The following is an 18,545-nucleotide window of genomic DNA, read 5'->3' as shown; positions in this document are numbered from 1 at the left end:
CAATCTCCCCACCTCCAGCTTCATTCCATTCCCCCTAGTCCTAGCACTGCCTGAGATCCTGAGCAGTCCCTCCCCAGCCCCCTTCAGATCCTGGAAGGCCACAATGAGGTCACCTGGGAGCCTTCTCTTCTCCAGACTGAACAGCCCCAACTCCTTCAGTCTGTCCTCGTAGCAGAGGTGCTCAAGCCCAGCCCAGCCTGCTGCTCCTCCTTGCCCTTGGCCTCCTTCTCCTCGTCCTCCTTTGGCCTCTGAGGGAAAAGCAGGAAAAGCCCAGCCCAGAGGTGCTCCAGCCCTCTGCTCATCCTCCTGGCCCTGCTCTGGACACCTTCCAGCACCTCCAGATCCCTCTTGCCACAGGGGCTCCAGAACTGGAGGCAGGACTCCAGGTGGGGTCTCCCCAGAGCTGAGCAGAGGGGGAGAATCACCTCCCTTGCCCTGCTGGCCACACTAAACCACTGTTGGTTGAGCTGCTCTGGCAGCTTGGGGTTTATGGGCCTTGATCTAGAGGTGCTACTGAGGGCAGACTGAAGGAGTTGGGGCTGTTCAGTCTGGAGAAGAGAAGGCTCCCAGGTGACCTCATTGTGGCCTTCCAGGATCTGAAGGGGGCTCCAGGAAGGCTGGGGAGGGACTGCTCAGGATCTCAGGCAGTGCTAGGACTAGGGGGAATGGAATGAAGCTGGAGGTGGGGAGATTGAGGCTGGAGGGGAGGAGGAAGTTCTTCCCCATGAGAGTGGTGAAGCCCTGGAATGGGTTGTGCAGGGAGGTGGTTGGGGCCCTGTCCCTGGAGGTGTTTAAGGCCAGGCTGGCTGAGGCTGTGGCCAGGCTGATCTAGTGTGGGGTGTCCCTGCCCATGGCAGGGGGGTTGGGACTGGCTGATCCTTGTAGTCCCTTCCAACCCTGACTGATACTATGATACTATGATGCTATGATACTTCTGCTGCAGCCCAGGCTCTGCTTGACTTTCTGGGCTGCAAGTGCAGACTGAGAGCTCCTGGTGAGCTTCTCCTCCCCCAGCAGCCCCAAGTCCCTCTCCTCAGGGCTGCTTTCCAGCCAGTCCCTGCCCAGCCTGGATTTGTGTTATCTGTTTGCAGGCAAACACCCTCGAAATACCAACTTCTACCCTGTAAATTCTGCTCATCATTGACTGCACCCTCTGCACTTTACCCTGTGAACACCTATTCTATATATTAACAGGGAATAATAACCCATGGAATAGATACAATAGCTATTAAAGATCATAGCTATCATCAGTCTATAAATAGAGCATGAAATACAACACTTGTGCAGGGCATAGATATGGATATATTGGATATGGATATATTGGATATGGATATATTGGATATGGATATATTGGATATGTTTTTGCACCACAAATTGCCTTCCTGGCTGACCACACCCTCTTAATTTTGCCTCATAAATGTCTGCTCCACACACTGATGTGTATTAATACATTGAAAATCAATGCATGCATTGTTTGTGCAGGCAAATACCCCTTCAGTGTATCCCTCTTGCCCTGCAAGTGCTCTTTGGTATTGATCCTACCCTCTTTGTTTCACCCCATGTAGATATGATCTATATATCCATCCATGTATCAATACACAGCATTTAAATACCTTCCCCATTTGTAGGCAAACAGCCTTGAAATCTATATATTCACCCTATCAATTCTCTTTATTATTGATTATACCCTATCAATATATACATATTACCCTATCAATTCTCTTTATTGTTGATTATACCCTATCAATATATACATATTACCCCATCAATTCTCTTTATTACTGATTATAGCCTATCAATATAGATGTATTACCCCATCAATTCTCTTTATTACTGATTATAGCCTATCAATATAGATGTATTACCCCATCAATTCTCTTTATTACTGATTATAGCCTATCAATATAGATGTATTACCCCATCAATTCTCTTTATTATTGGCTATAGCCTATCAATATAGATGTTTTACCCCATCAATTCTCTTTATTATTGATTATAGCCTATCAGTATAGATTTATTACCCCATCAATTCTCTTTATTATTGACTATAGCCTATCAATATAGATGTATTACCCCATCAATTCTCTTTATTATTGATTATAGCCTATCAATATAGATGTATTACCCCATCAATTCTCTTTATTATTGGTTATAGCCTATCAATATAGATTTGTTACCCCATTAATTCTCTTTATTATTGATTATAGCCTATCAATATGGATGTATTGTCCCATCAAGTCTCTTTATTATTGACTATAGCCTATCAATATAGATGTATTACCCTGTAAATTATCTTTATTATTGATTATAGCCTATCAATATAGATGTATTACCCCATCAATCTCTTTATTATTGATTATAGCCTATCAATATAGATGTATTACCCCATCAATTCTCTTTATTATTGGTTATAGCCTATCAATATAGATGTATTGTCCCATCAAGTCTCTTTAATATTGACTATAGCCTATCAATATAGATGTATTACCCTGTAAATTATCTTTATTATTGATTATAGCCTATCAATATAGATGTATTACCCCATCAATTCTCTTTACTATTGATTATAGCCTATCAGTATAGATTTATTACCCCATCAAGTCTCTTTATTATTGACTATAGCCTATCAATATAGATGTATTACCCTGTAAATTCTCTTTATTATTGACTATAGCCTATCAATATAGATGTATTACCCCATCAATTCTCTTTATTATTGATTATAGCCTATCAATATAGATTTGTTACCCCATCAATTCTCTTTATTATTGATTATAGCCTATCAATATAGATGTATTACCCCATCAGTTCTCTTTATTACTGATTATAGCCTATCAATATATATTTATTACCCCATCAGTTCTCTTTATTATTGATTATAGCCTATCAATATAGATGTATTACCCCATCAATTCTCTTTATTATTGATTATAGCCTATCAATATACGTATTACCCTAGAAATTATCTTTGTTACTGATGATTCCCTATAACTATATGCATATTACCCTACAAATGATCTTTGTTATTGATTATTCCCAACATCAGCCCCTGTTTTACCCCATCCAATGCTTTCTCTCCCCCCCTATGGAAGTAAAAGGGACACCCCCCAAGGGGGCTGACCCCGCATCCCCCATTCCCAACCATCCCAACCCAAAACGAGCTGCCACACCTCACTCCCCCGCCCCAAACCTCATTTCCCCACCCCCAGGGGGCTCATTTGTTAATGAGGATCGTTACTAACGAGGCCTCGCCGTTATTAGCAGCAGTCCCGGGAGGGTTTCCCTCCAAAAGCAGGCGTGAGGGGCCAGGCTGAGCTGCCGCCGCCGCTATTTCTGGCCTGGCCGTGCCGGCTCCGGCGTCCCGGGGGCAAAGCGGAGCGTTGAGGACGTCCCCGGGATGTGACATTGCTCCTCGGCTACCCCCCGCGCCCCCAGGCGCGCTGCAGCCCCCTGGCCCCATCCCAACCAATCCCAGTGGGGATTTTCCCATCGGAGCGGCTGTGGCATCCCAGCCGGGACCTGCGCCCCAAGCACTGCTCAGCATTCCTGGGGGCTGGACCCCCTCACCCATCCTCACCCTGACTTTCACCTCCCTCTCCCCCCGCCCCAGTCCCTGTTTTTTCCTGGCCATATGCTCCACTCGCCCACGGCACACGGACCCGCCGGCGGCTCTCCTGGGAATAAAAAACAGGAAGGATGGAATTGGGGGAACAAACCCAAGCAGGCAGGGACCCCGCGCCGGGGCCAGTGCCAAGTGACCCCCCCCCGAGCCCCGGCAGCGCCTCGCCGCCTGCCGCCTGCCGCTGTGCTGCCAACACCACCCAGGGCGCTTTTCCAGCACCCAAATTCCCTGTTTGTTCAAGGCTTTAAGGATTTTCTGCCACCACCCCAAACCCCCACGGCAGGAGGATGCCAACAGGTCCCAGCGCTCCGCGTGCCTGCTGGCACCCTCCCGAATCCAGGCTGTTTGATGAGGATTTGGGGTTTCTGGAGTCGCTTGGAACAGCATCGCCCCGGCGCCGCTGCGCCCGGATCGGGTTGTTTTCCTGGGAATAACGTGGAGCCTGGAACGGGCTCAAACCCTGCCGTTAATGATCAGAAATGTTCTGGCATTTCACATCCCTCCTCCGCAGCCGCAGCCGCAGCCGGAGGGAGCCGCCGGAGCTCGCTGGCTCTGCCAGGACCGGGGGGACGCGGCCGGAGCGGGATTTAGAGATGGAGGGGGCTGAGTGACGCTGGGGAAAATGGGGTGTCGCCCACCCCTGCATCCCCCAGCTCCCTGGTTTTGTGCATTTCAGGGATTTGTGGCAGCAGGATGATCCTGCCAGTGTGTTTCCCCCAGATCCTGAGTGCAGGAGTCAGCCCTAAAAGCTTTTCTGCTCCTCTCCCCACAAGACATCCTCTCTTCTCTGTCTGGAGCAGGCAGGGATGGATCCAGAGGAGGTAAAAAATGAGGGAAAGGGATCCTGTTCCCGCCTAAAAAAATCCCAGCCCAGCAGCCAAGGCTTCTGCTGGAAGCTGGAGCCAGGTTTGCTGGAGCAGAGTTTTCTTCCACCTCCCCTCATGCCGCGCTGGTGGGAAGAGGAGGTGGTGGCAAAGCAGCTCTGGTGGGATGAGCTGGGTGCCAACAGGGAATCCAGGGCTGCTCGGGGAGCACTCATCTTGCTGGGGGGGGAGCCCGGGTGGCTGGGTGCTGCTGGCAGGGTGGCTGACCCCCATCAGGTGGTGAAGTGTGGCTGAAGTGGTTGAAGTGGGTGGCGACCTCCTTGTGCCTGGGATGGGATGGAGTGGGATAAGGAGCAGGGTGCCCTGGAGAGCTGGGGGTGCCACTGCCTGCACCCCAACTGAGTGGCCTCAGGGGCAGAGATGGAGATAGGAACACAGAGACAGGGACAGGGATGAGAGTGATGGTGGGAATGGTGGCAGGGACAAGGATGGGGACAGAGGTGGTGGGGTTGAAATTGGGAATAGGGACAGGAATGGGCATGTGGATCATGACAGGGATGAGGATAGGAAAGGGGACAGAGATGGGGACAAGGATGAGGGTGATGATGAGGATGGTGGCAGGGACAGGAATGGGGACAGAGATGATGGGGCTGAAGGTGAGCATGAGGATAGGGAAGGGGATGGGGATGAAGACAGGAATGAGGATAGGAATCATGAGGATGAGGATGGGGATAGGGACAGGGAAGGGGATGATGGCATGGGGACAAGAATGAGGAGGAGGATGGGGACAGGGCTGGCAGTGGACTCGATGGGGATGAGAACAGGGGTGGAGGTGGGACCAGGGAAGACAATGATGATGAAGATGGGGACAGGGAGGATGGTGGGGATGGGGGCAGGAATGGTGATGAGGATGAGGACAGGGGTGGGGACAAGGATGAGTATGAGGCTGAGGTTGGGGATAGCAGAGGCATGGGAACAGGGATGAGGACAGAGATGATGGGGTTGAAACTGGGGTGGGGATGTGGATGGGGACAAGGATGGGAACCAGGATGGGGACAGGAATGGGGACTGAGAATCATGATGGGAATGGGGGCAGGAACAGTGATGGGGATGGTGCTGGAGGTGATGGGAATGAGGGCAGGGATGGGGCCAGGGAGGCTGGGAGAGTGATGGTGACAGGGATGAGAACAGGGATGGGGTAAGGGACAGTGGTGGAAGTGGAGAGGGAATGGTGGTGGAGGTGGCAGGGATGAGACAGGGATGAAAGCAGGGATGGTGCTGGATGTGGAGGTGGCAGCAGGGCTGGTGCTGGAGGTGGTGGGGCCGGGGCTGGGGCTGTTGGTGGCAGTGGGGACAGTGGCAGGAGCAGGGCCGGTGATGCCAATGGGACAGGGCTGCTCACGGGGACGGTGGTGATGCCGCTGCTGGCAAAGGGAGAGGTTACTGCCACCAGGCCCCCAAGCCAGGGTGAGGAGACACAGCAAGGCCTGGCTGTGCTGGTGAGCCAGGGGGTGCTGGTGGCCCACCCTGGGGGGGCCAGGACACGTTTTGGGGGCCAGCCAGAGCCGGCATCGGCGAGCGGAGCCCACGGGCGACTTCTGCGGTTGCTTAGCAACCCCCAAACCAGGATTAGAGGCGAGCGAGGCAGGCGAGGCGGGGGGCTGGGGGCTGCATCCCCCCCCGCGCCAGGGGGTCCCCACAAATTTCCTGGGGGTCTCCCCAAGTCGCCTCAGCACGGGCTGAGGGCAGGTGAAAGCAGGGTCAGTGGCACTGCCAGGGGCTGGGCCTGCAGGTCTGGCTGGTAAGGCCCCGGATTTGGGGAGGCCAGGAAGGGAAGGGACCCCCAGAGCCCCGCGGCGGAGCCCCCTCCTCTGTGTGGAGCCCACATCACTCCTGGGCTGCAGCAGGTGCTTGGTGGGACTCAGTGCCCTGCCTGCCTACCTGTCTTCCCCATCCTCATCCTTGTCCTCATCCTCACCATCCTCACCATCCTCATCCTCATCATCTTCATCCTTGCCATCCTCATCCCTGACATCTTCACCCTCACCGTCCTCAATCTCGCCACCCTCATCTTCACCACCCTCATCTTTGCCATCCTCACCTTCCTCACTGCACCCTCCTTACCATCTTCATCCTCACTCTCCTTCCTTGACCACCCTTACCATCTTCAGCCTCACCCTCGACATCCTCACATTTACCATTCTCATCCTCACCAGCTTCAGCCTCACCATCCTCACCCTCATCCTCGCTATCCTCATCCTCACCACTCTCAACCTGCCATCCTCACCCTCCTTACCCTTACCCTCCTTATTTTCACCCTCCCCACTCTCCTCCTTCTTATCCTCATCCTTACCATTCCCACCTTCTTCATCCTCATCCTGACCACTCTCATCCTCACCCTCCTCATCTTTACCTTTGCCATTCTCATCCTCACCACCCTCATTCTCACCACTCTCCCCTTCCTCACTTCACCACCCTCATGTCCCACCCTCATCCTCACCACCCTCACCCTGCCATCTTCATCCTCACCACCCTCACCCTGCCATCCTCATCCTCACCCTCCTCACTCCTGCCACTCTCCCTCTCCTCACCCTCCCTCAGGGCCAGCCCCTAAGTAGGTCACAAAGCTTTTCCCTCCCCATGCCAACAAACCCAAGCAGGGGCAACCCCACCTCCTCTTCATGCCAAGCACTCCCCTACCCCCAACAAATGCCCCTTTGCTCCCCCAAACTCCTCTTTGCCCCTCGAATTACCTCCTTGCCCCCCACATTACCTCTTTGGCCCCAAATGGTTCTTTTGCTCCCCCCAAATGCCTCTTTGCCACCTGAAGTGCCCCAGACTACCCCTTTTGTCCTCCCAAATGAAGACCCTTCTGCTCCCCCAAGATGAGAAGGCATCAGCCTTGGTCCCCACGAAGCCCTCTTCCAGATTTAGCCACCTGCTGTCCCCCAGCTCTCCCAAACTCCAGTGCCAGCTGCCGGCTCCTAGAGCTCAGGCAAAGCAGCAGGAAGAAAATTGGGAGGAGGGGGAAAGAAAGGAAAGAAAGGAGATTGCCGCCCCCCACTCCCCCCACCCCCCGCCCCCCCGCAATTAAAAAAGAGGAAGAAGGGGAAAAAATAAAGAAATTAACACCCCCCCCCAGCAGCCCCCCCCCCAGAGCCCACCCCCCAGAGCCCACCCCCCAGAGCCCACCCCCCGCGGCAGGCTGGCAGCGGCGGCTGCGGGCCGCGATAGGCTGCCCGGCGGAGCAGCCCTTACGTAGGCAAGCGGCTCCGCTCAACTTGCCACCCGCGCCGGAGAGCTGCCGGGGAGAGCCGAGCCCACCGCAGCCCCGAGCCCATCGCTGCCCACCCACCCACCATGGACTGCTGCAACGTAGGTGCCCCCTCGCCCTTCTTCTGCCCTGCACCCCCCTCCCATCCCCCCATCCCCCCGCAACCCCTCCGCAATGTCGCTTCGTTGCCTTCTCAGTTTCCCCTTCCCCGCTGCTTGGCTTGGGTACGGGGGCGGCGGAGGGGGTTCGGGGTGGGGATGGAGGGGGTGGGGGTGTGGGTGCTGCACCCGAAAGGCTCAACCCGCCCTCACCCAAGCGCTGCTGTGGACATCCCCCCCACACACACACCCCCGACAGACCCACATCCCACCCCCTCATCCCCCCCGAGCCCCTTTCCCTCCCCTTCCACACCAGTTCGCAGCCAGCATCCCATCGGCGAAGTGCCCCCAAGCCCGGCGGCCAGACGCGGGGCTCTGCTTCTCTCACCACCCCCCGCCCCCAAATTACTTTCCAGATGGGACTGGGGGATCCTTACGGATCAAGGGATGACCTGGGGGGCACTGGGGCTGCACCCAGCCCTCCGCTCCGCGGGGCGAGCCTCCTCTCTGCCCGGCCGGCAGTCGGCTCCGGGGGCTGAGCCAACACCACACCGCAGCCTATTCCTCCTTTGCTCCTTTTCCTTCCCCTTTCTTTTGCTCCTTGCACCCCCTTTCCCCCCCCCCCCTTCCTTCCCTTTTTTCCTTTCTTTCCCCTTTTTCCCCTCCGTTTCCCCCCTTTTTCCTCTTTTCCCCTCCTGCTCAGCCGGGAAAGCAGGGGGAGCAGCACCTCTCTGCCCTCCTGGGCACCTGCCGAGAGGCAAAACCCACCCTGGAGAGAGGATTTATCCCCCTGGGGTACAGGATCCCCCCCATAGGATTCCTCCCTCTGGATATAGGATTTCTCCTCTCGGGCACAGGATTTCTCCCTCTGGATGTAGCTTTCTTGGATGTAGGATTTTCTCCCTGGATACAGCTTTTCAGCCCCTGCTCATAGGATTTCTCCCTCTGGATGTAGGATTTCTCTCCTGGATATAAGTTTTCATCCCCTGGGTAAAGGGTTTCTCCCTCTGGATATGGGATTTCTCCCTCTGGATGTAGGTTTTTCCTCCCCTGGATGTAGGATTTCTCCCCTGGATATAGGGTTTGCCTCCCCTGGATGTAGGATTTCTCCCCTGGATATAGGGTTTGCCTCCCCTGGATCTAGGATTTCTCCCCTGGTTACAGGCTTTTATGCTCTGCTTGTAGGATTCCTCCCCCTGGATGTAGGATTTCTCCCCTTGGATTTAGATTTCCCCCACCCTGGATGCAGGATTTGTCCCCTGCCTATAGGATATGCCCCTCTGGATGTAGGTTTCCCCCCAGTTGGATGTAGGATTTCTCCCCTGGATAAAGGATTTCTCTCCTGGATATATGATTCACCCATAAGTCTATAGGATTTCTGCCCCTGAATACAGGATTTCTCCCCTGGATATGGGATCTATCCCCTTGGATATGGGATCTATCCCCCTGGATGTGGGATCTATCCCCCTGGATATGGGATCTGTCCCCCTGCATAGGTTTCCTCCACCTGGTTGTAAGTTTCCACCCCCTGGATGTAGGATTTCTCCCCTGAATATTGGATTTCTCTCCTAGGTATAGGATTTCCTCCCCTTGGATATAGGATTTCTCCCCTGGATATAGGTTTGTGTCTCTCTTGATGTAGGATTTCTCCCCAGCATGTAGGTTTTCTTGCCTTGACACAGGATTTTCCCCCTGGATATAGGATACACCCCACCCCCCCCAGCATACAGGTTTTCTTCCCTGTGTGTAGGTTTCCCTCAGCCATCCATAGGATTTCCAGCCCTGGATATAGGTTTTCACCTTCAGGAGATACAATTTCTCTCTTGGCTATAGGATTTCTCCTCTGGATATAAGGTTTCTCCTCTGGATACAAGATATTCCTCCTCCTCTATAGGTTTCCCCCCCCTGCATATAGGATTTCCTTCCCCTGGCTATAGGATTTCTCTCCTGGCTATAGGATTTCTGCTTTGCATATAGGGCTCTCTGCCCCTTAGATAGGATTTCCAGCCCTGGCTGCAGAGTTTCCAGCCCTGGCTGCAGAGTTTCCAGCCCTGGCTGTGACATCTCCACCCCGGGTGGATCATCTCCACCTCAGAGCTGTCACTCTGCTGCCCCTGCTGCTGCTGCTCCTTCTCTCCCTTCACCTTTCCCGCCAGGAAAACAACCCAAGCAACTTCCCGGAGCCACGGCGTGCTCCCATGGGAGAGGCATCACACCCAGCCCTGCCCCCCAGCTCTGCACTTCACAAATACCCCCTCCCCCCCCCTCCCCACCCCCCCCGCACCGCTGTTGGCAGCAGAGCATCCAGCACCAGCTCGTTCCCATAGCCCCGTGGGGTTCCCCCCCCGGCCTTCAGCACCAGGTCCTCCTGCTCCGGGGGGATGCTGCAGGAGGGCAGTGGCCTGCAGTGATTTACCCTTTTATTTGGTGGGGTTGGGGGCAATCCTTTTCCTCCCCTCTGGCATTTCCCTCTTCCCCAGTTTCCTGCTGTTTCTGTCTGAAGCCCCAACGAGGGATGCAAGAGGATGCAGCAGGATGCCAGGGAAGGGGAAACTGAGGCACAGCCAGCTTGGCATGACCCACCCCAGCCCTGCTCCCCAAATCCCACCCCCTGCTCCTGTGGGTGCTCCTCTCCCTCTATCCCACCCCTCAGGGAGCAGGATTTGGGTTCCTGGGGTCTGGTTTCCTGCAGCCAAGGGGTTGGGGGGGGGGGGGGCAGAGTTAGGGATGAGCAGGGGGTGAAACATCTTCCACGATGCACTTTCAGCTCCAAAGGCCCCAGGAGACCCCCGAAGGATTTTTAGGACCCCCCTTTAGTGGTTTTAGCCAAGAACCTGGGTTTGGGGGAAACAAATCTCCTTTCTAGCAAAGGAAGAGCCCTAACTGGCAGCAGGGGACCCCAACTTTCATCCAAGGACCCCAACCTTTAGCGAAGAGCTCTGACTGCGAGGGTCCCTTGGAACTCGGGACCCTAATGCTCAGCAAGGAGCTCTCGTTTTTAGCACTGCTCCCCAGGTCTTAAGCCAAGAACTTTGATTTTAAGTAAAGAACCTTGGTTTTTTTTTTGCAAGGAACCCTCATTTCTGGGAGAGGAAGAGCTCTCATTTACCAGCTGAGCCGAGTTTGCAGCAAAGTACTCGAACAGTTAGCAAAGAACCCTCATTTTTAGCCAATAATCCTGGGGTTTAGGAAGGATTCCTCACTTTGTAGCAAAGAACCTTTTCTTCTTAGCTCAGGAGCCTCATTTGGGCAAAGGACCCTCCTTTGGGGCAGAGAAAGACCCTGAGTGTTTATCAGACATCCCTCATTAACAAAGAACCTTGGGCTTTGGCAAAGAATCTTCATTTCTATCCAGCTGTCCTCGTTTTTTAGCACAGAACCCTCAGCTTTGGTGAAGAAAGCCCCCAAAACACTTAGCCACTCACCTTCCCCTGTAGCAGAGAGTGAGCTCTCTTGAATCCTCATTTTTAGCAACTAAACCTCCCTGGTACTTATCAACTAACCCAAATCTTGAGTGAAGATCTCTCATATTCATAAATTAACCCCAGATTTGGGTGAAGATCTCTCATATTCATAGATTAACCCCAAATTTGGGTGAAGATCTCTCACATTCATCAGCCAACCCCAATTTTTGGTGAGGGCTCCTCACATCCATCAACGAAGCCCAGTTGTGGGCAGGGACCTCTCACATTCATCATTCAACCCCAAAATTTTGGTTGAAGACCTCTCATAATCCTCAAGCAACCTCCAGTTTGGGCAAAGACCTCTCATATTCACCAAGGAACCCAAATTTGGGGCAAGGACCTCTCACATTCATCAACCAGCCCCAAATTTTGGTTGAAGGCTTCTGATATTCCTCAGTCAACCTCAATTTGGGGTGAAGACCTCTCATATTCATCAACCAACCCCAAATCTGGGCAAAGACCTCTCACATTCATCAATCAACCTCAATTTTGGTTGAAGACCTCTCATATTCACCAACCAACCCCAAATTTTGGTTGAAGACTTCTAATATTCCTCAGTCAACCTCAATTTGGGGTGAAGACCTCTCATATTCATCAACCAACCCCAAATCTGGGCAAAGACCTCTCACATTCATCAATGAACCCAATTTTGGGCAAAGACCTCTCATATTCGTCAATGAACCCCAAATTTTAGGCAAAGACCTCTCACATTCATCAATCAACCTCAATTTTGGTTGAAGACCTCTCACATTCATTGATCAACCCCAATTTTGGTTGAAGACCTCTCATATTCACCAACCAACCCCAAATCTGGGCAAAGACCTCTCACATTCATCACTCAACCTCAGTTTTGGTTGAAGACCTCTCACATTCATTGATCAACCCCAATTTTGGTTGAAGACCTCTCACATTCATCAATTTACCCCAATTTTAGGCAAAGACCTCTCACATTCATCAATCAACCTCAATTTTGGTTGGAGACCTCTCACATTCATCAATTTACCCCAATTTTGGGCAAAGACCTCTCACATTCATCAGTTTACCCCAATTTTAGGTGAAGACCCTCTCATACTCCTCAACCCCCCCCCCCCCTCCAGCTCTGGGTGAAGACCTCTCCTCTTCAGCAAGAGGAGAGCTAACCCAGGCCCTCCTTGAATGCTTCAACCACAGCCAGGGGGACATCCTTCAGCCCTTTCACCACCCCTAACCCCTTCCCCCTCCCCCGCCGGGGGCGGCGGGGGGTTTTTTGCTTGTCCTTTCCAGCAGGAGGGCGCCTGCACGAAGCTGGACGAGGACATCCTGGACATCCCTTTGGACGACCCCGACGCCAACGCGGCGGCGGCCAAGATCCAGGCGAGTTTCCGCGGCCACATGACTCGCAAGAAGATCAAAGGGGGAGAGATCGATCGGAAAACCAAGGACGCCGAGTGCGCCAACAGCACCCGCGGGGGTGACCTCCGCAACGGCGATTAGGTAGGACCCCAAATCCCACCCCTGGGCACGGGGTGGGGGGCGACCCGGCGTGAGGAACGACCCCGAACGGGGTCGTTCCTCACGCCGGGTCGCCCCTCCCCGTGCCGGAGAAAGGGGTTTGGATCCCAGGAGGTGGAAGCCCGCGGGCTGCCTGCCCTAATTTTGGGAGCGCTCCGTAGTAGTGAGCCGGGGGGGGGGGAAAGAAGGAGGCGAAGTCCTAGATTTGGATTCGGTTTCTCCCTTAGCAACACCACCCCGAGCGCCTCGCCTCAGCGCAGGCTATTTTTAAAAGCCTGTGTCACAGTCTCCTGGCAGGAAAAGGTAAATTTAAAGGAGCGCCCACGGGGCCCGAGGCCGCCCGGCAGCGTTGGCACCGCCGGGGGTGGGGGGCGCGGGGCGGGGGTTGCGCCCTGTGGTTGCGGCCGGGGTGAAAGGTCCTTCCATCCCCCCCACCCCTACACACACACACCCGGGATCGGGATGGGGGTTGGGGAGGGTTGGGGGCGGTGTGGCTGCTGGGAGGGGTGGGGATGGGGATGGGGAGGAAGGAAATGAGGGGGCAGGGGGCGTGCAGTGGGGATGAGCTGAGGGGGCAAGGGGGGAAGCAGAGAGGATGCAGTGAGGATGCAGTGGGGATGAGCTGAGGGAGCAAGGGGGGAAGCAGCGAGGATGCAGTGAGGATGCAGTGAGGATGCAGTGAAGATGCAGTGAGGATGCAGTGAGGATGCAGTGAGGATGCAGTGGGGATGAGCTGAGGGAGCAAGGGGGGAAGCAGCGAGGATGCAGTGAGGATGCAGTGAGGATGCAGTGAGGATGCAGTGAGGATGCAGTGAGGATGCAGTGGGGATGAGCTGAGGGAGCAAGGGGGGAAGCAGCGAGGATGCAGTGAGGATGCAGTGAGGATGCAGTGGGGATGAGCTGAGGGTGCAGTGGGGAAGCAGTGAGGATGCAGTGAGGATGCAGTGAGGATGCAGTGAGGATGCAGTGAGGATGCAGTGGGGATGAGCTGAGGGTGCAGTGGGGAAACAGGGAGGATGCAGTGAGGATGCAGTGAGGATGCAGTGGGGATGAGCTGAGGGGGCAAGGGGGGAAGCAGCGAGGATGCAGTGAGGATGCAGTGGGGATGAGCTGAGGGTGCAGTGGGGAAGCAGTGAGGATGCAGTGAGGATGCAGTGAGGATGCAGTGGGGATGAGCTGAGGGTGCAGTGGGGAAGCAGCGAGGATGCAGTGGAAAGGAACTAAGGATGCAGCAGGGATGGAACAAGGATGAATTGAGGAAGTAAGGTTGAGGCATCAGGGATGAGCTGAGGGGGCAGTGGGGAAGCAGTGAGAATGCAGTGGGGATGAGCTGAGGATGCAGTGGGGATGAGCTAAGGGGGCAGTGGGGAAGCAGGGAGGATGCAGTGGGGATGAGCTGAGGATGCAGTGCGGATGAGCTAAGGGGGCAGTGGGGAAGCAGGGAGGATGCAGTGGGGATGAGCTGAGGGGGCAGTGGGAAGGAACAGAGGATGCAGTGCAAAGAAACTAAGGATGCAGCAGGGATGCAAAAAGGATGAATTGAGGAAGTAATGGGGATGCAGTGAGGATGCAGTGGGGAAGCAGTGAGGGAGCAGTGGGGATGAGCTGAGGGTGCAGTGGGGAAGCAGTGAGGGAGCAGTGGGGATGAGCTGAGGGTGCAGCAGGGATGGAACAAGGATGAATTGAGGAAGTAAGGGGGAGGCAGCAGGGATGAGCTGAGGGTGCAGTGGGGAAGCAGTGAGGATGCAGTGGGGATGAGCTGAGGGGGCAGTGGGGAAGCAGTGAGGATGCAGTGGGGATGAGCTGAGGGGGCAGTGGGGAAGCAGGGAGGATGCAGTGGGGATGAGCTGAGAGGGCAGTGGGGAAGCAGGGAGGATGCAGTGGGGATGAGCTGAGGGTGCAGTGGGGAAGCAGTGAGGATGCAGTGGGGATGAGCTGAGGGTGCAGTGGGAAGGAACAGAGGATGCAGTGCAAAGAAACTAAGGATGCAGCAGGGATGCAAAAAGGATGAATTGAGGAAGTAATGGGGATGCAGTGAGGATGCAGTGGGGAAGCAGTGAGGGAGCAGTGGGGATGCAGTGAGGGTGCAGTGGGGAAGCAGTGAGGGAGCAGTGGGGATGAGCTGAGGGTGCAGTGGGGAAGCAGTGAGGAAGCAGTGGGGATGAGCTGAGGGTGCAGTGGGGAAGCAGTGAGGAAGCAGTGGGGATGAGCTGAGGGTGCAGTGGGGAAGCAACAAGGATGAGGAAGTAATGGGGATGTAGTGGGGAAGAACTGAGGATGCAGTGGGGAGGAATTGAGGATGCATCAGGGATGCATCATGGGTGAATTGAGGATACAGTGGGGTAGCAATGGGGATGCAGTGGGGATGAAGTGGGAAGGAATTAAGGATGCAGTGGAATACAGGGGAGATACAGTAAAGACACAATGGGAAGGAACTAAGGGTGCAGAGGGGATGCAGAGGGGAGGAATTGAAGATGCAGTGGGGATGAACTGAGGAAGCAGTGGGAAGTAGCTGAGGATGCAGTGGGATAGAGTGGGGATACAGCAGGACAGAATGGAGGCACAGTGGAAATACACTGGGAAGGAACTGAGGATGCAGTGGGGATGAAGTTGGGATGCAACAAGGAAGAACTGAAGATGCAATGGGGATCCAGTGGGGATTCAGTGGGAAGGAACTGAGGATGCAGGGAGGATTCAGTGGGGCTGCAGTGGGAATCCAGTAAAGATGCAGTAGGGATGAAGTAGATTCATTGGGGATCAAGTGGGAAGGAACTGAGGAGGCAGTGGGGATGCAATGGAGAGGCAGGACCTGCAGTGAGGATGCACTGGGGCTGCAGTGGGGCTTCAGTGGGGCTGCAGTGGGGCAGCAGCTGCCAAGTGCAGAGCCTGTGCCACTCATTAGGGCCAGCAGGTCGTTAGAGCTGCCTCATTAGATTGCTGAGGTTTGAACCCTGGGGGGGTGCCCTGTCCCCCTCCCCCCAGGTGCAGGCAGGGCTCAGGCAGCAGTGGGAGGCAAGACAAGGGTGCAGAAGCAGGCCAGGGAGAGGGTGCAGGCAGGGTGTGGGTGGGCTGCAAGTAGGGCAGGAGCAGGATGCAGGCAGGGTGTGGGCAGGGGGAGGGCACAGAGAGGGTGCAAGCTGCAGGAGCAGGCGTGGGCAGGGTGCAAAGAGGGCAGGGGCAGGGTGCAGGCAGAGTGCAGGAGCAGGGTGCAGGAGCAGGGTACAGGCAGGGTGTAAGAGCAGGGTGCAGGAAGAGCACAGGATGTTGGCACAGGGTGCAGATAGCAGCAGCAGGATGTAGGCAGAGCATGGGCAGGGCACAGTGTGCATGCAGGGTGCAGGAGCAGGGTGCAGGAGCAGAGTGCAGGAGCAGGGTGCAGGAGCAGGGTGCAGGAGCAGAGTGCAGGAGCAGGGTGCAGGAGCAGAGTGCAGGAGCAGAGTGCAGGAGCAGGGTGCAGGAGCAGGGTGCAGGAGCAGAGTGCAGGAGCAGGGTGCAGGAGCAGGGTGCAGGAGCAGAGTGCAGGAGCAGAGTGCAGGAGCAGGGTGCAGGAGCAGAGTGCAGGAGCAGAGTGCAGGAGCAGGGTGCAGGAGCAGAATGCAGGAGCAGGGTGCAGGAGCAGGGTGCAGGAGCAGAGTGCAGGAGCAGGGTGCAGGAGCAGGGTGCAGGAGCAGAGTGCAGGAGCAGGGTGCAGGAGCAGAGTGCAGGAGCAGAGTGCAGGAGCAGGGTGCAGGAGCAGGGTGCAGGAGCAGAGTGCAGGAGCAGGGTGCAGGAGCAGGGTGCAGGAGCAGGGTGCAGGAGCAGAATGCAGGAGCAGGGTGCAGGAGCAGGGTGCAGGAGCAGAGTGCAGGAGCAGGGTGCAGGAGCAGAGTGCAGGAGCAGGGTGCAGGAGCAGGGTGCAGGAGCAGAGTGCAGGAGCAGGGTGCAGGAGCAGGGTGAAAGATGCAAGAAGAATGTGCAGGAACAGGATGGAGGCAGAGCACAGGATGCCAGAGCAGGTTGCAGGCAAGATGCAGGAGCGGGGTGCAGGCAGGGTGCAGGCACAGTGCAGGCAGGGTGCAGGCAGGGTGCAGGCAGACTGCAGCTGGATCAAAGGGTGCAGACTGCAAGAGTGGGGTGCGGTGGCAGGGGACAGGAGTAGGGTGCAGGCAGGGTGCAGGCAGGTCATAGAATCAGGATTCTTGGGGCTGCAAAAGCTGCCTAAGCTCATCCAGTCCAACGTCAGCCCAAGACCACCATGGCCCCAGGTGCCATGGCCACAGGTTGCTTGAACAGCTCCAGGGCTCCACCACCTCCCTGGGCAGCCTGTGCCAGGCCCTGACCACTCCTGCAGCAAAGAAGTTGTTCCTCATCTCCAACCCAACCCTCCCCTGTGGCAAATTCCTGCAGCCAGAGCTGGGTGCTGGAGCTGCTCCTCTTGCAGCTCCATGGAGTGCCACAGAAGTGCCAGGGGCTGCAGGGTGGCTTTGCAGAAGGATTGCTCTCTGCTCCAGGAGAGCTCCTGAGCTGCAGGCATGGCTGGGGAGCTCCCAGCACCCAGAGGCAGGGCAGAGCCAGGAGCTGCCAGCAGAGCCAGCCTGGGCTCCAGCTCCTGTGGGCAAAGGGCAGGAGGGCAGAAACTCTTCCACTGGTGGAAACATGATGGAGACCTTGAAGCTCATCCAGTCCAACCCTTTCCTAACCCTCCCAAGGCTGGGGCTGAGCCATGGCCCTCAGCAGCACAGCTCTGCCCCTTGGCAACACCTCCAGGGGTGGGGATTCAATCTCTGCCCTGGGCAGCCTGTGCCAGGCCTTGACAACCCTTTCAGGCAAAAAGTTTCTTCTCCTGGCCAACCTAAACTTCCCCTGGGGCAGCCTGAGGCCATTGCCTCTTCTCCTGTCCCTTGTTCCCTGGGAGCAGAGCCCAAGCCCCACCTGGCTCCAGCCTCCTTGCAGGGAGCTGCAGAGAGCAAGGAGGTCTCCCTCAGCCTCCTCTCCTCCAGCCTCACCACCCCCAGCTCCCTCAGCTGCTCCTCCCCAGCCCTCTTCTCCACACCCTTCCCCAGCTTCCTTGCCCTTCCCTGGCCCTGCTGCAGCCTCTCCAGCTCCTGCTGGCAGCCAGGAGCCCAGAGCTGAAGGCAGCACTCCAGGGCTGGCCTCAGCAGTGCCCCGCCCAGGGGCACAATCCCTGCCCTGCTCCTGCTGCCCACACCATTGCTGCTCCAGGCCAGGCTGCTGGTGGCCTTCCTGCCCAGCTGGGCACCCCCTGGCTCCTCTCCAGCTGCTGCCACCCAGCACCCCCAGGGCCTTTCCTGCTGGGCACTTTGCAGCCCCTCTGCCCCAGCCTGGAGCCTTGCTGGGGTGGTTGTGAGCCAAGGGCAGGACCCAGCCTTGGCCTTGTTGAACCTCATCCCCTTGGCCTTGGCTCATCCCTGCAGCCTGCCCAGGTCCCTCTGCAGAGCCTCCAACCCTCCAGCAGCTCAACACAGCCACCCAGCTTGGTGCCCCTGCAGCCTGCCTGAGGTCACAGGGTACAGGCAAGACACGGGCAGGGCACAGGCAGGGCTCAGGCAGGGTGCAGGCTGCAGGCAGGGTGCACAGTGCTGACTCTCTCTCCTTGCTTGCAGGGCTGCCCAGGCGCTCCCCGGACCTCCGCTGGCGCCCGCCGAGGCCCAGGACCCTCTGCTTCTCCCCACCGCTGCCCCCCGCATGCTGCCCCCGGGGCCCCTCCCCCGCCGGGGCCTCCCACCCCCCGACCCCAGCCCCTGCCCACCCCAATAAAGGTCCCTGCCAGAG

The 18,545-nt window shown here is 56.1% G+C and overlaps 1 protein-coding gene across 1 annotated transcript in view; it reads left to right on the top strand.

The window, feature by feature from the left end:
- The window catches only part of LOC137456033 (sperm surface protein Sp17-like), a 26,048-nt gene extending 7,503 nt beyond the window's left edge, over positions 1 to 18,545 (top strand). Inside the window, exons 5-6 of the mRNA XM_068167275.1 lie at positions 12,546 to 12,755; positions 18,377 to 18,545. Coding sequence (XP_068023376.1) covers positions 12,546 to 12,755 — 210 coding nt within the window. The 3' untranslated portion in view covers positions 18,377 to 18,545. The remainder of the gene's footprint in view (positions 1 to 12,545; positions 12,756 to 18,376) is intronic.

This window comes from Melanerpes formicivorus, unplaced genomic scaffold, assembly GCF_026170545.1.
Source record: "Melanerpes formicivorus ecotype bairdi unplaced genomic scaffold, bMelFor1.0.p_v2 SCAF_114, whole genome shotgun sequence".
NCBI lineage: Eukaryota > Metazoa > Chordata > Aves > Piciformes > Picidae > Melanerpes > Melanerpes formicivorus.
Note: the sequence above shows the minus strand (reverse complement) of the source record. Positions and strands in the feature narration are given on the sequence as shown.